General features: G+C 44.8%; 1 protein-coding gene across 1 annotated transcript; it reads right to left on the bottom strand.

Annotated features, from left to right (window-relative positions):
• Positions 1-468: 468 nt before the first annotated feature.
• LOC145123232 (emp24/gp25L/p24 family/GOLD family protein) lies at positions 469-2,163 on the bottom strand. Its single transcript, XM_079058445.1, has 4 exons — positions 1,885-2,163; positions 1,063-1,249; positions 874-981; positions 469-759 (listed from the first exon to the last, which is right to left on the bottom strand). Exons 1-4 carry the CDS (start codon positions 2,101-2,103, stop codon positions 626-628), a joined length of 648 nt encoding a protein of 215 aa, XP_078914571.1. The 5' UTR covers positions 2,104-2,163; the 3' UTR covers positions 469-625.
• Positions 2,164-12,962: the final 10,799 nt, after the last annotated feature.

A 12,962-nucleotide genomic window follows, 5' to 3' on the forward strand; every position in this document is an offset into this window, starting at 1 on the left:
ATATATATAATTACATTTTGTTATTGTTTGAAGAATTTTGCCACTCATTCATATTTTATATATTATTTGGCATACCATAAAACAAAATCCTAGCTCCACCACTGGCCCTCAATGTATTAAACCACCAACTCTTCTCTTCACACTAAAACTGATTTATACTGTTAATTATCGACAAAAATTATTAAAATTGTTTGCTGAAATGCTGAGAGCATTTAATCTCAGTCAAGCCTGTTTTTGGATCTAAAAAAATCAACTTTATGTGTACAACTCTTTGGCCAAACACATGTCATTAGTCATTACCCATTAACCACTTTAACCATATACACAATAACACGAGTTAATGAGAAAAAATAAAACCCATACTCCAAATCTTCGTTTGTACAAAAAGCAAATGTATGTGTTATCCACGAAAATCCCCCACAGCCTTGAAGAATAAACCAACCATATGAAAGCAAAGAAAACATCAAGTTGAAAATTGCAAGATTGCATTAATTTAATTTAAGGTACGTAAAAAGGTAAAACATTGAAAAGCTCTAAACACGATAGATGACATAAATGTTCCCGAGTTCTAATCTATAACAATAATATAAGAAGAAAGATAAGATACAATTGATTGGTTCAAAGCTCAAACCCGGTTGTAAGCAACCGACTTGCTAAACAGGCGACGTATGTAAACCACTTGGAGTCCACTTGCAAGTGCCAACAAAATGTATTCTCCAATTGTGTAAAAGATCACCCTTTTATGCGTGCTCTCATTTGCTACACAACAACCAGTTATATATCACATGACATGACATGACAGAACAAATTATACTGTGTTTGGCATATAATTAGGAATAATAAATATGATTGAATTGAATGAGAGAGCTTTACTATGGCGATGTCGAGCATCACGTGCTTTCAAGTATTTTTGTTCAGCTGTAACAGATTCTAATGCCTCCCTCAATTCAGCAATTTTCACATTCACAGGGTCCAAATGCTCTACAAAACATACAAAAACAATATAAAAACTTGAGCTTTAAAAGATAATGGTTGCAAGAAATAAGAGGGATTTCAACAAACCATCTTTTGCTAGGTCATGCTCATTGGGAATATGACCAACATGTATGTAGAAAGAGACAGTTTCTGGAGTTGAGTAAGGGTTATGGAAACAGAATTGATACATTCCACTTCTTGGAGCTTTAAACTCAAATTTTTCTCCAGATGTTCCTTTCATTGTTTGTACTACATTTCCTCCAGGAGATGACACCTGAAACAAACCCAAATGAATTAATTTCAGCTCTTCTTCTTCCCTACAATTTTAGCTTATATTGCTGTTGAAACACCCTTGATGATGACCTAAAGAGTTTTCATACAGCCAATCGACAAGGGAGATAGTTATGGAAGGGATGTTAAAGATCAACATAATCCTTGTTTATAATCCAAAAAGTCTGTGCTAGCCAATTGTTTTTAGGGTAACTTCAAAAATCAAAAGACCTAACATGCATTGAAATTGAGAACAAATTATATAAGATCCATACAACAAAAAGAAAAGAAAAGAAAGAAACTTGTCAACTGGATTGCGTAATCACAAATCACATAAACAAAGGAGCTAAAATGAATAAGTGTTCGACGAAATTCGATTGAATTCAGAAGTTCTAGCCGAAATAACCCATGGAATTTCATTCCAATTAAAATTCACGTCCCATGAGCAGATCAATGAAACATCAAACGTCAATAAAACAAAACCCCTAAAATTTAACTCCAATCTATAATTTTCGAATAGAACAGCAAAATCCTTTATCCAAATTTCTGATTTAGGTCAACTAGGTTCCAATTTTGAGAAATCCAATAGAAGGGGAAAAAAAACATGGTGATCTGAAGTATACAGATCCAGTTACTCACGATAAAGTCGATGCCGGGGTGATCGGAGCTCCAGAATATATCATGATCGACAACAACAAAGTTGCCTGAAACCGTATCGCCTTCGTAAAGTACATACTCGTATACACATTCGACGTCGTTGACGGTGACTGAAAGAGCCGATACATCTCCGGCAAAAGCAGAAAAGAGAAGAAGCCCCAAAATCGCATACACTTTCATTGTTCTCTCTCCTCTCTCCATCTACTGATTTCCTTCCGATTGACAAAACGATTTGCACCCAGACGCTTTTTCAGGGCTTCTTCCGGGTTGGAACAACCCATCCAATTTACTAATTTACCCCTCTCTATAAGCAACGGGTTGGATTAAACTTGCTATTGGTCATCTCGACGTAATCAATTTCACTTGTGTGTTTGTTGGTTGATTTATTCGAAAATTGTTATAAAAGTTATTTTTATTTCAATTTAGAGTAAATAATATTTATGTTTCAATTTAGAGTAAGAGAGCTTTATTACAACATTGGATGTAAGAAACAACATTGGATGTAAGAACTACGCAAATGGCTTACTCTACTTTCTAACTAACATCTCTATTTATAGTTTGACAAACATAGAATCGACTAGAACATAACCAATAAGGTTATGACACCTGGGCTATGATAATCAGTTAAGCACATGTCATTACAAAATCTAAGGTGTACAAAACTCTGAAACATACAAATATTTAGAATATTACATTGAAGACTAAAATATTACAATATGAACTTTCGCAATCAGACTCCGACACAACATACATAACACCAATATTCACAAACATGAGGACTAGGCTAAAAATTATCTATGTAGGCTAGGGTTTGAGATAGAGAGAACATTTCTGGAGGTGGATACTTACTTAAGAGGAAACCCTAGATATGAGAGCCGTTAAATAGGTTTCAATGCCTAAAAATTAGGGTTTCTCCAAATATGTCATGTGCATCGCAACCTCCTATGTGTCCCTTCATGATCCTCCTTACAACACATGCTTCACGCTTTACCACTTCATTACCCAAAGAAGAAACCATAGCGTTCTTTGTTGCTTCCTTGTGCTTGTGAGACTAAAAGGGTGCTTTTTGTGCATTTTGTTGAAGGAGTTTGAAGGGCGAGAAGCTTGGAACGGGAAGGAGATTGTAGATCCAGCATCTACAACGTTTGGGCATCCATTTGAAGGTAACAAGTTGTTACCTTGAGCATCCTAGCATTAGATCCCCTTTTCTTGGGTTTTAGGCCATTTTTAGTATACTTGTGAAGCTTTTCGGGTGTTGGGTAAGATCTGGAGTTGTAACTTCAGATCTGGACTCCTCTAAGTCCTTAGAGTTATAAAGTTATAGAAAGCATTAAGCTTTGGTCCTTCTCTTTGGTTTAAACCCCTCCCTTAGCTTGGTTTTGGCAATTAGAGCTTGCATGCATGTAAAGTTTGCAACTTTACGTGGAAACCATGCCTTAGGAGGCTAGATCTGCAATCTGGAGCTTTGGGGTAGCTTAAAAACGTCTGAACACCAAAAAGGACTGAAGGAACTCATCGAGTCCCTTAGCCAACTCAACGAGTCATGTAGGGTTTACCCGTTTTCGAGATTTCGAGTGATTTCCTGTGAAGGATTGGAGTTTTCGGTCTTCATGAGTTTTCAGTCTTCTGGACATTGAGGAACTCGACGAGTTACACAGGTAACTCGACGAGTTGACGAGTTACTCAGGTAACTCGACGAGTTGTTGGATGCACTCGACGAGTTGAGGTCAACATGGACTGTTGACCTTGACTGTTGACTTTGACTTTGACCAGGGTTGACCTTGAGGGTATTTATGGTATTTCGGGATAATGACAAGTTAATCACATGATGCTTATAGGCATTTGAGTTGGAGCTGTGCGTTGGACATATCAGAGCTTGTCTTGTCAGTTCAGCTTTCACGAGAGGTGAGTCTCCTCACCATACCAATGGGTCTAAGGCACCAAGGCCGGCCCATTTTATGATATGTAATATCCTAGCTGAAGTGGTAATATGTGGCATGTTAGTTGGTACGTGCTAGGAAGTATGCTAATGGTATATGTGGTATGTTTGTATGGAAGACCATGGGAGAGCCCATGGCATCCTGGATGTAAGACCATGTGGAGAGCCCATGACTTTCCTACTAAAAAACCATGGGAGCGCCCGTGTTTCACACTCCCGAACCAGGACGTCGGAAACGTCCGGGGGCGGATGACGTCATTGTATAGTATCATAACAATTGAATATGAATGAAACACAGTAACCAAACATCATACATTAAAAGATACCAACATACATTGTTTACAGATTGTATTTTTTCACAAATTTACACAAAAGTGACATAAAATATGATGTTCCAAAATGTAGCAAATATCCAAATTCCATAGCCCAAATACCTGCTCACTGAGTCCCTGAGAATACAAGCCGTTTTGAAAAGCGTCAACTAAAAAGTTGGTGAGTTCATAAGCATATTTGTATAAAAAGCTTTGTAACATCTTTGATTGTAATAATTTGTAAAACTCCAGAAAATCCGATATTTTCTGTGAAAAATGGTTTGTGAGTCTCGTCCTAAAACTGTGAATAATTGCATGCGTGTCCTTTGTGTTTCTTTTAGTTGTAATTAGCGAGAGTGTGTGTTCCCAGAAAATCCCATATTTCCTGTTTTATGAAAAATTGTAGTCTTAAAACCCTAAGAATGGGATGGTGATATTAATGTACAAAAATATGAGCGTAGTTTTATATTTTATAAAACTAGTGAAGTGTATAATTTCTTAAATCCAAAATGAAACATCCCAAAAATACAACCCAAAAATTTCGTTTTCAAAATATTATTTAAGCCATCAACCATCCAAAATTATAAGTAAAATCATAATCGTGTATCATAAACATCATAGTATATGTCTCAAATCAAATCTCATATCCAAATATCAGAGTCTAGCTCCCAGGCTAAAGACTGTGGTGTGTGCCATGCGATCATCTCGAGCCCTTCCCAATGCTAGTGGAAGTACCTGAAACCAAAACTGAAAACAGTAAGCACAAAGCTTAGTGAGTCTCCCCAATCTACCACATACCATCTACACATAGCATGCAACTAGGAGATACGGGTCTCGCCCACACTCGTGGAGATACGGGCCTCGCCCACACTCCGCTATCTAGGAGATACGAGCCTCGCCCACACTCCACTGTCTAGGAGATACGGGCCTCGCCCACACTCCACTATCTCTGAGGTACGAACCTCGCCCATGCTCAGCTACTTCGAGATACGGGCCTCGCCCACACTCGACTACGATGAGGTACGGGCCTCGCCCACACTCAACTACTAAACCCAACATACAAGTATAACATAGACAACATGTAAAGCTAATCTACTGCTCATACATCATATTTAACTACTACTATGAGATACGGGCCTCGCCCATGCTCTGCTAGGATAGGATACGGGCCCCTCCCACACTCAGCCACTATCATTTCACACTACGGGCTGGCCTTGGTGCCGTAGACCCGTTCCTACTGAAGGAGAACTCACCTCGTATAACTGGCTGCTGATATCCCGAGTGAGAAATCTCTGTCCGCTGCTCCGGCGACTCCCCGGCTATAATTACATAACATTCTGAATCAACTGATGATTCCTCATGGAGTAAATGACCCATTTACCCCCCCTGGTCAAAGTCAAAGTCCTGGTCAGAGTCAACTTCCAGGTTGACTCTACTCGCCGAGTCCTACTATGGACTCGCCGAGTTCCCTAACTCACAATTCTCTAACTCGCGACTCGACTCGCCGAGTCGGGGCGTAGACTCGTCGAGTCCTTCTACTTTCAGATCCTTGTTCTAACTCACTGAGTCCTCTTCCACTCACTGATTCAACTCGCAACTCTCAAATCGGAGAAATCGGGAGTTTGCACTCCTACTCGCCGAGTCCAATGAACGACTTGTCGAGTCCTATGCATGTCTTCACTATACAGTTGATTCTAATCGATTCCAGTGCATCAAATTCATAGATCTGAGCTTCTAGGGCCGATATAACACGTAAAGTTGCCAGCTTTACGTACATGCATAGAGGTATGAAGCTAAAACACCAAAATAAGCTAGAAATGGGAACCTAGGGTTTGGAACAAGGCCTTGCTTTGCATAAAGGTAGCTACTTTGAGCTCCTGGAGCTCAATGATGTCCAGATCTATAGTTCACTGCCCTAAGGGAGCTCCAATCTCGAGTCTGGACCTTGAAATACCCCAAAAGTGGCAAAACAAGCATATATGAAGATCTACTAGGAAAATAAACAAGGTAGAGGCTTTATTACCAGATGAAGTAGCAAATGGAAGCTGGTTTCTGGATCTCCTTCTTCTCCTTTGCACCTTCTCTCCTTCCTTCTCTTCTATACTTCCAAGAATACACCAAAACACTCAAAATCAAGAAGGAATCACTCAACTCACCAATGAAGGGCTAGGGTTTTAAGGGGGAACGCTCTAGAGGTGCTGGAGGCTGGGATGGGGGCTATAAGGACGTTTAAATATGGTACAAACCCTAAGAATTAGGGTTTCATCCAGACTGGCAGACTCGCCGAGTCGCCCCACTAAGTCCACGTGTATTCCCGCTTCTACTCGACGAGTCGGGGCTACTGACTCGTGGAGTAACCCTAAGAAAGGAAATTCAATATTTAAATTACATACCAGGAATGAGGCGTTACAATTCTCCCCCACTTATCTTAGACTTCGTCCTCGAAGTCTGCTGTCTCTGGAAACAACTCTGGGTAGTGCTCCCTCATCTCTTCATCGGGCTCCCATGTCCACTCCGAACCCTTGCGGTGCTGCCACTGCACCTTCACCAACTCTACTCTCTTGTTCCTCAGCTCTTTCACCTTGCGATCTAGAATCGCCATTGGTCTCTCGATATAGTTCAGGCTGTCATCAACCTGAATGTCCTCCAGGGGTACCACTGCTGAATCATCCACTAAGCACTTCTGCAACTGAGAAACATGGAACGTGCTGTGGATCTGGCTGAGCTCTGCTGGAAGGTCTAACCGATAAGCAACCCGAACCACCCGGGCCAAAACCCTAAACAGACCAATGAATTTGGGGCCCAGCTTGCCCCGCTTCCGAAATCTAATAACACCCTTCCAGGGTGACACTTTTAGGAGGACCATATCGCCCACCTGAAACTCCAAGTCCGAACGCCGCTTGCGGCGTAACTCTTCTGCCGGCTCTGAGCAGTTTGGAGTCTGCTCCGGACTTGCTGAATCTGCTCCGTAGTCTTGAGTACCACCTCTGTACTCCCCATGACTCGCTGACCAACCTCACCCCAACAGATTGGGGTCCTACATTTCCTCCCGTAGAGCATCTCAAAGGGAGGCCGGTCTATACTGGAGTGATAGCTGTTGTTATACGAAAATTCCGCTAACAGAAGATACGTATCCCAACTGCCACCGAAATCTAACACACATGCCCGAAGCATGTCCTCGAGAGTCTGGATCGTCCTCTCGCTCTGTCCGTCCGTCTGAGGGTGGAAAGCGGTGCTGAAATGGAGACGAGTACCCATCTTGTCGTGAAACCGCTTCCAAAACCTGGAAGTAAAACGGACGTCTCTGTCTGATACCACTGAGACAGGCACTCCATGACGTGCCACCACCTCTCGCACATAAATCTCAACCAATTTTTCGGCTGAGATGCTCTCCTGGATCGGTATGAAATGCGCACTCTTGGTCAACCAATCCACGATGACCCAAATCGAATCTACCCTACGTGCGGTCCTGGGAAGCTTAGTAATGAAATCCATGGTGATATCCCCCCATTTCCACACGGGAATGTCCAGCGGTTGCATCTTGCCGTGGGGCCTCTGGTGCTCTGCCTTGACCTTTCTCCAGGTCAGGCATCTCTCCACATACCAAGCTACGTCCCGCTTCATGCAGGGCCACCAGTAATCGGGTCGAAGATCTCTGTACATCTTCGTCGCCCCTGGGTGGATGGAGAACCGAGACTTGTGGGCCTCATCCATCAATACCTGCCATACTCCGCCCTAGTACGGTACCCAGACCCTCCCGTGTAGGGTCAACAGTCCTCGGCTATCATAATCAAAAGAAGTCACCCGGCCCACGATCCTCTCACACTTCTGTCTCTCCTCCTTCAGGCCCTCAACCTGTGCTTCTCTAATCTGCTCCAGCAATGGAGTCATCACTGTCATCCTCAAACATATGTCTCGTATCGGGGCCGCCACCACCTTGCGGCTCAGGGCATCGGCCACTACGTTGGCCTTGACCGGGTGGTAAAGGATCTCACAATCGTAATCCTTAACCACATCTAACCATCGACGCTGCCTCATGTTCAGATTCGGCTGATCGATGAGGTACCTCAGACTCTTGTGATCCGTGTAAATAGTACATCGGACCCCATAGAGGTAATGCCGCCAAATCTTGAGGGCGGAAACAACGGCCCCCAACTCTAAGTCATGCGTCGGATAGTTAGCCTTGTGAGGCTTCAACTGTCTAGAGGCATAAGCTATCACATGACATCGCTGCATCAACACTGCTCCCATGCCCGTGATCGAAGCGTCACAGTAGACCACAAAATCATCTACTCCCTCTGGCAGGGTGAGAATCGGTGCCTCGCACAATTGCTGCCTGAGCGTCTCGAAGGCTGCTTGCTGCTCAGGACCCCAATGATACGCAACCGACTTCTTGGTCAGTCGAGTGAGCGGTACTGCTATCTTGGAGAAATCCTGGATGAATCTCCTATAGTACCCTGCCAAGCCCAGGAAGCTCCGAATCTCAGATGGAGACTTCTGGACCTCCCACTGCATCACGGCCTCTATCTTGGCCGGATCGACTAATATACCCTTCTGGTTGACGAGGTGTCCCAGAAACTGTACCTCGCACAACCAGAACTCACACTTGGAGAACTTTGCGAAAAGTCTCTCCCTCCTAAGTGTCTCTAACACCTCTCTCAGGTGCTCCTCGTACTGCTCCTGAGTCTGGGAGTAAACCAATATGTCGTCAATAAACACTATCACAGATCGATCCAGCATCGGCCTGCATATGTGGTTCATGAGATCCATGAACGCGGCTGGAGCATTGGTGAGCCCAAACGGCATCACCACAAAATCATAATGACCATAGCGGGTCCTAAAAGCAGTCTTCTATACATCATCATCTATGACCCGCATCTGGTGATATCCGGACTGTAAATCAATCTTGGAAAACCAAGATGCCCCCTGCAGCTGATCGAACAAATCATCTATCCTCGGGAGTGGGTAACGGTTCTTCACCGTTACCTTATTCAACTCCCGGTAATCAATACGCATACGGTGCGACCCGTCCTTCTTCTTCACAAACAGGATCGGAGCTCCCCATGGCGAACTGCTCGGTCTGATAAAACCCTTGTCTAGTAGCTCCTGCAGCTGCATAGACAACTCCTACATCTCAGGAGGAGCCAACCGATACGGTGCCTTGGCTATCAGAGCCGCACCAGGAACCAGATCAATCCTAAACTCAACCTGTCTCTCCGGGGGTATCCCAGGTAAATCCTCTGGGAATACGTCCGGGTACTCTCGCACTATTGGTACATCATCAATTGTCGCCTTACCCTTTTCCCGGGTATCCATAACATAGGCGACGTATCCTGCGCATCCCTGCTGGAAATAGCGCCTCGCTCTCACTGCTGAGCAAAGAATCGGTCCGTGCTGCGGCCTTTCGCGCTGAATCACTAACTCTCCCCTACTAGGAGTGCGAACCCTCACCAACTGGCGCTCACAGTCAATCACTGCCCCGTTCGGGCTCAACCAATCCATACCTACTATAAATTTATTCCCTCTTAAGGGAATGGGAACCAAATCCACCATGAACTGCTCGTCATACAGCCGTAATGTACATCCCCTATGGACTCTCGCGACCCTGACGGTCCTGTCATCGACTATCTCAACATCAAGTGGACAATCCAGCTCCCCTGGAGCTCTAATAAATCGCTTGTTAAATGCGAGCGAAACGAATGATCGGGTAGCCCCCGAATCAAACAATACCGTAGCTGAAATGCCGTTCACTAAGAACGACCCTATATACAAACACATAATCATGAGAAACAAACTATATCAAAAACAGAGATAAGAGGAAAATACATACCCGTCACCACATCAGGAGTCGCTCGCGCCTCCTCTGCTGTCGGCTGAAAGGCTCTACTCTTCGCCACTGGCGCCTCGGACCGACCCTGACGGCCGTCTGTAATCCTCAATGTAGCAGGGGCAGGTGTCGCCACTTTCCCTGCTGCTGCTAAGCTCGGACACTGGGACCTCTTATGGCCCCTCTGATTGCACTGAAAGCAAATCAGGTCAGAAAGTGACGTGGTAGTAACGGTAGAAGTAGCAGTATAATCCCTGCTCATATGACCTGTTCGGCCGCATTTGAAGCAGCCTGAACTCCCTGCCCTGCACGCCCTATCGTGCGACCTACCACACTTGCCGCAGCGGCCTCGACCCTGCTGGCCCTTCCCTCGGGAATCTGTCTTGGGCCTTTTGCCCGAACTATCTGAACCAGACACTACCTCTGGTTTCCTCTTTCTCTCCATCTTAAGATCAATCTCCCTCTCACGAGCCCTCGCAATTATGTCATCCATCGTTTTACAGCTGGAACGGCTCACAAACTGTCTGATATCACTCCTCAACATCTCATGGTACCGGGCCTTCTTCATCTCCTCATCTGCCGCGTACTGAGGAACGAGAAGAGCCCTCTCCCTGAACTTGGCGGTAATCTCCGCCACTGTCTCCGTCGTCTGCTGGAGATCCTGGAACTCCCTAGCAAGCTGATGCACCTCTATGACAGGTGCAAACTCGGCCCTGAACCGGGCCACAAAATCCGTCCAGGTCATAGCATCAAGGGCTGCATCATCCCCAATGACATGTCCAACCTCCTCCCACCAATCACGTGCCCTGCCCTTCAGAAGATAGGATGCAAGTCGGACCTTGTCCCCCTCGGGACATCTGCTAGTGCGGAAGGCGTTGGCCACATTAGCCAACCATCTGGTACTCGCAATGGGGTCTCGGGCCCCATGGTAATCTGGAGCTCCACAAGCCTAGAACTCCCTGAAGGTCAAAGTATGTGACCCCATCATAGTCACCATCTCAGCGCGGAACGCACTCAACCTCTCATCCAACAACTCAAGAATACCCTCCTTGACCGATCCAAAGATCACAGGAGTCTGCTCAAGTATGCTACGCGTGACCTCTGAAGAGATGAACTCTCTGGTCTGCTCATCCAAATGCTCGGCTCCCGAGCCTGAACCTGATCCCTCTCCGGCACCTGAACTGCCGACTGCTGGTCTAGGGCGTAAAACCACCATTCTGAAACACATAATGACAATCGTTAGAAACACTGATATAACTAGAGGGATCACATCTACCACAAGTTTCCTGGTTTCGCCTCAGCCTTCCTCGATTCGAGTACGGATCCTCTGCTTTCAGTAGTACGGGCCCATACTACCTTCCACATCTATCCGTACTTTCTTCAAGAACTGCCTTGACTCCACCAAGTCCCTTCTACTGCTACTGATCTCTGCTACGCTCTTCCTAGGCTTGCCCTAGGGAAATCTCCAACCCACTCTCCGCCATCAGCTGCGTAAGAAGTCCCTACTTTCTTCCTCTAACTAGCTTGCAAATACTATTACATATCACTCAGACTAGATAATTCTTCGAATGAGAGATCCTACCCTACAACGGTTGGACTCTATCAAGAGCTGCGAGGGCTAGACCTAACCTTCTGGAATTATTTAGTCCTTGCAATATGTAACTTAACATATTTGTTTACTAGCTAGTGAAAGAAAACTAGAGCTCCTAAAAGCACAAAGCAAGCAGCATTCGGACATCGAGTGCACATAATCAAGCATATACTACTCAGGCTATCCTCCTGTCTAATCTGTACTAGCATGCAGTTCTCATAAAGCTTAAACACATATAGCAGGCACATAAGGCATCCTCCTAGATCCTTAGCCCTAATCTAGCATGCTGTTCCACTAAAACTGATAATCATAACATAAACTTGTATGGGTAAATTGGGAGTACTTACTTGAGCTCGGCTGATTGCATGCACCACACCCTTTTCTCTTTTTCAAAACTCTTTTCTCTTTTAAAGTTTCTTTTTCAAAAATTCTTTTCGAAAATGATTTCCTTTTGAAAACCTTATACCATTTCCTTAGTTTGAGTTCAGACACACCCGAAAGCATGCTCGAATCCCTCAAACCAAGGCTCTGATACCAACTTGAAACATCCCAAAAATACAACCCAAAAATTTCGTTTTCAAAATATTATTTAAGCCATCAACCATCCAAAATCATAAGTAAAATCATAATCATGTATCATAAACATCATAGTATCTGTCTCAAATCAAATCTCATATCCAAATATCAGAGTCTAGCTCCCAGGCTGAAGACTGTGGTGTGTGCCATGCGATCATCCTGAGCCCTTCCCAATGCTAGTGGAAGTACCTGAAACCAAAACTGAAAACAGTAAGCACAAACCTTAGTGAGTCTCCCCAATCTACCACATACCATCTACACATAGCATGCAACTAGGAGATACGGTCCTCGCCCACACTCGTGGAGATACGGGCCTCGCCCACACTCCGCTATCTAGGAGATACGTGCCTTGCCCACACTCCACTGTCTAGGAGATACGGGCCTCGCCCACACTCCACTATCTCTGAGGTACGGGCCTCGCCCATGCTCAGCTACTTCGAGATACAGGCCTCGCCCACACTCGACTATGATGAGGTACGGGCCTCGCCCACACTCAACTACTAAACCCAACATACAAGTATCACACAAACAACATGTAAAGCTAAGCTACTACTCATACATCATATTTAACTACTACTATGAGATACGGGCCTCGCCCACGCTCTGCTAGGATAGGATATGGGCCCCGCCCACACTCAGCTACTATCATTTCACACTACGAGCCGGCCTTGGTGCCGTAGACCCGTTCCTACTGAAGGAGAACTCACCTCGTATAACTGGCTGCTGATATCCCGAGTGAGAAATCCCTGTCCGCTGCTCCGGCGACTCCCCGGCTATAATCACATAACATTCTGAATCAACTGATGATTCCTCATG

The sequence above is a fragment of the Lactuca virosa genome, chromosome 7 (genome assembly GCF_052849685.1).
Source record: "Lactuca virosa cultivar CGN04683 chromosome 7, Lactuca_virosa_CGN04683_v6, whole genome shotgun sequence".
NCBI lineage: Eukaryota > Viridiplantae > Streptophyta > Magnoliopsida > Asterales > Asteraceae > Lactuca > Lactuca virosa.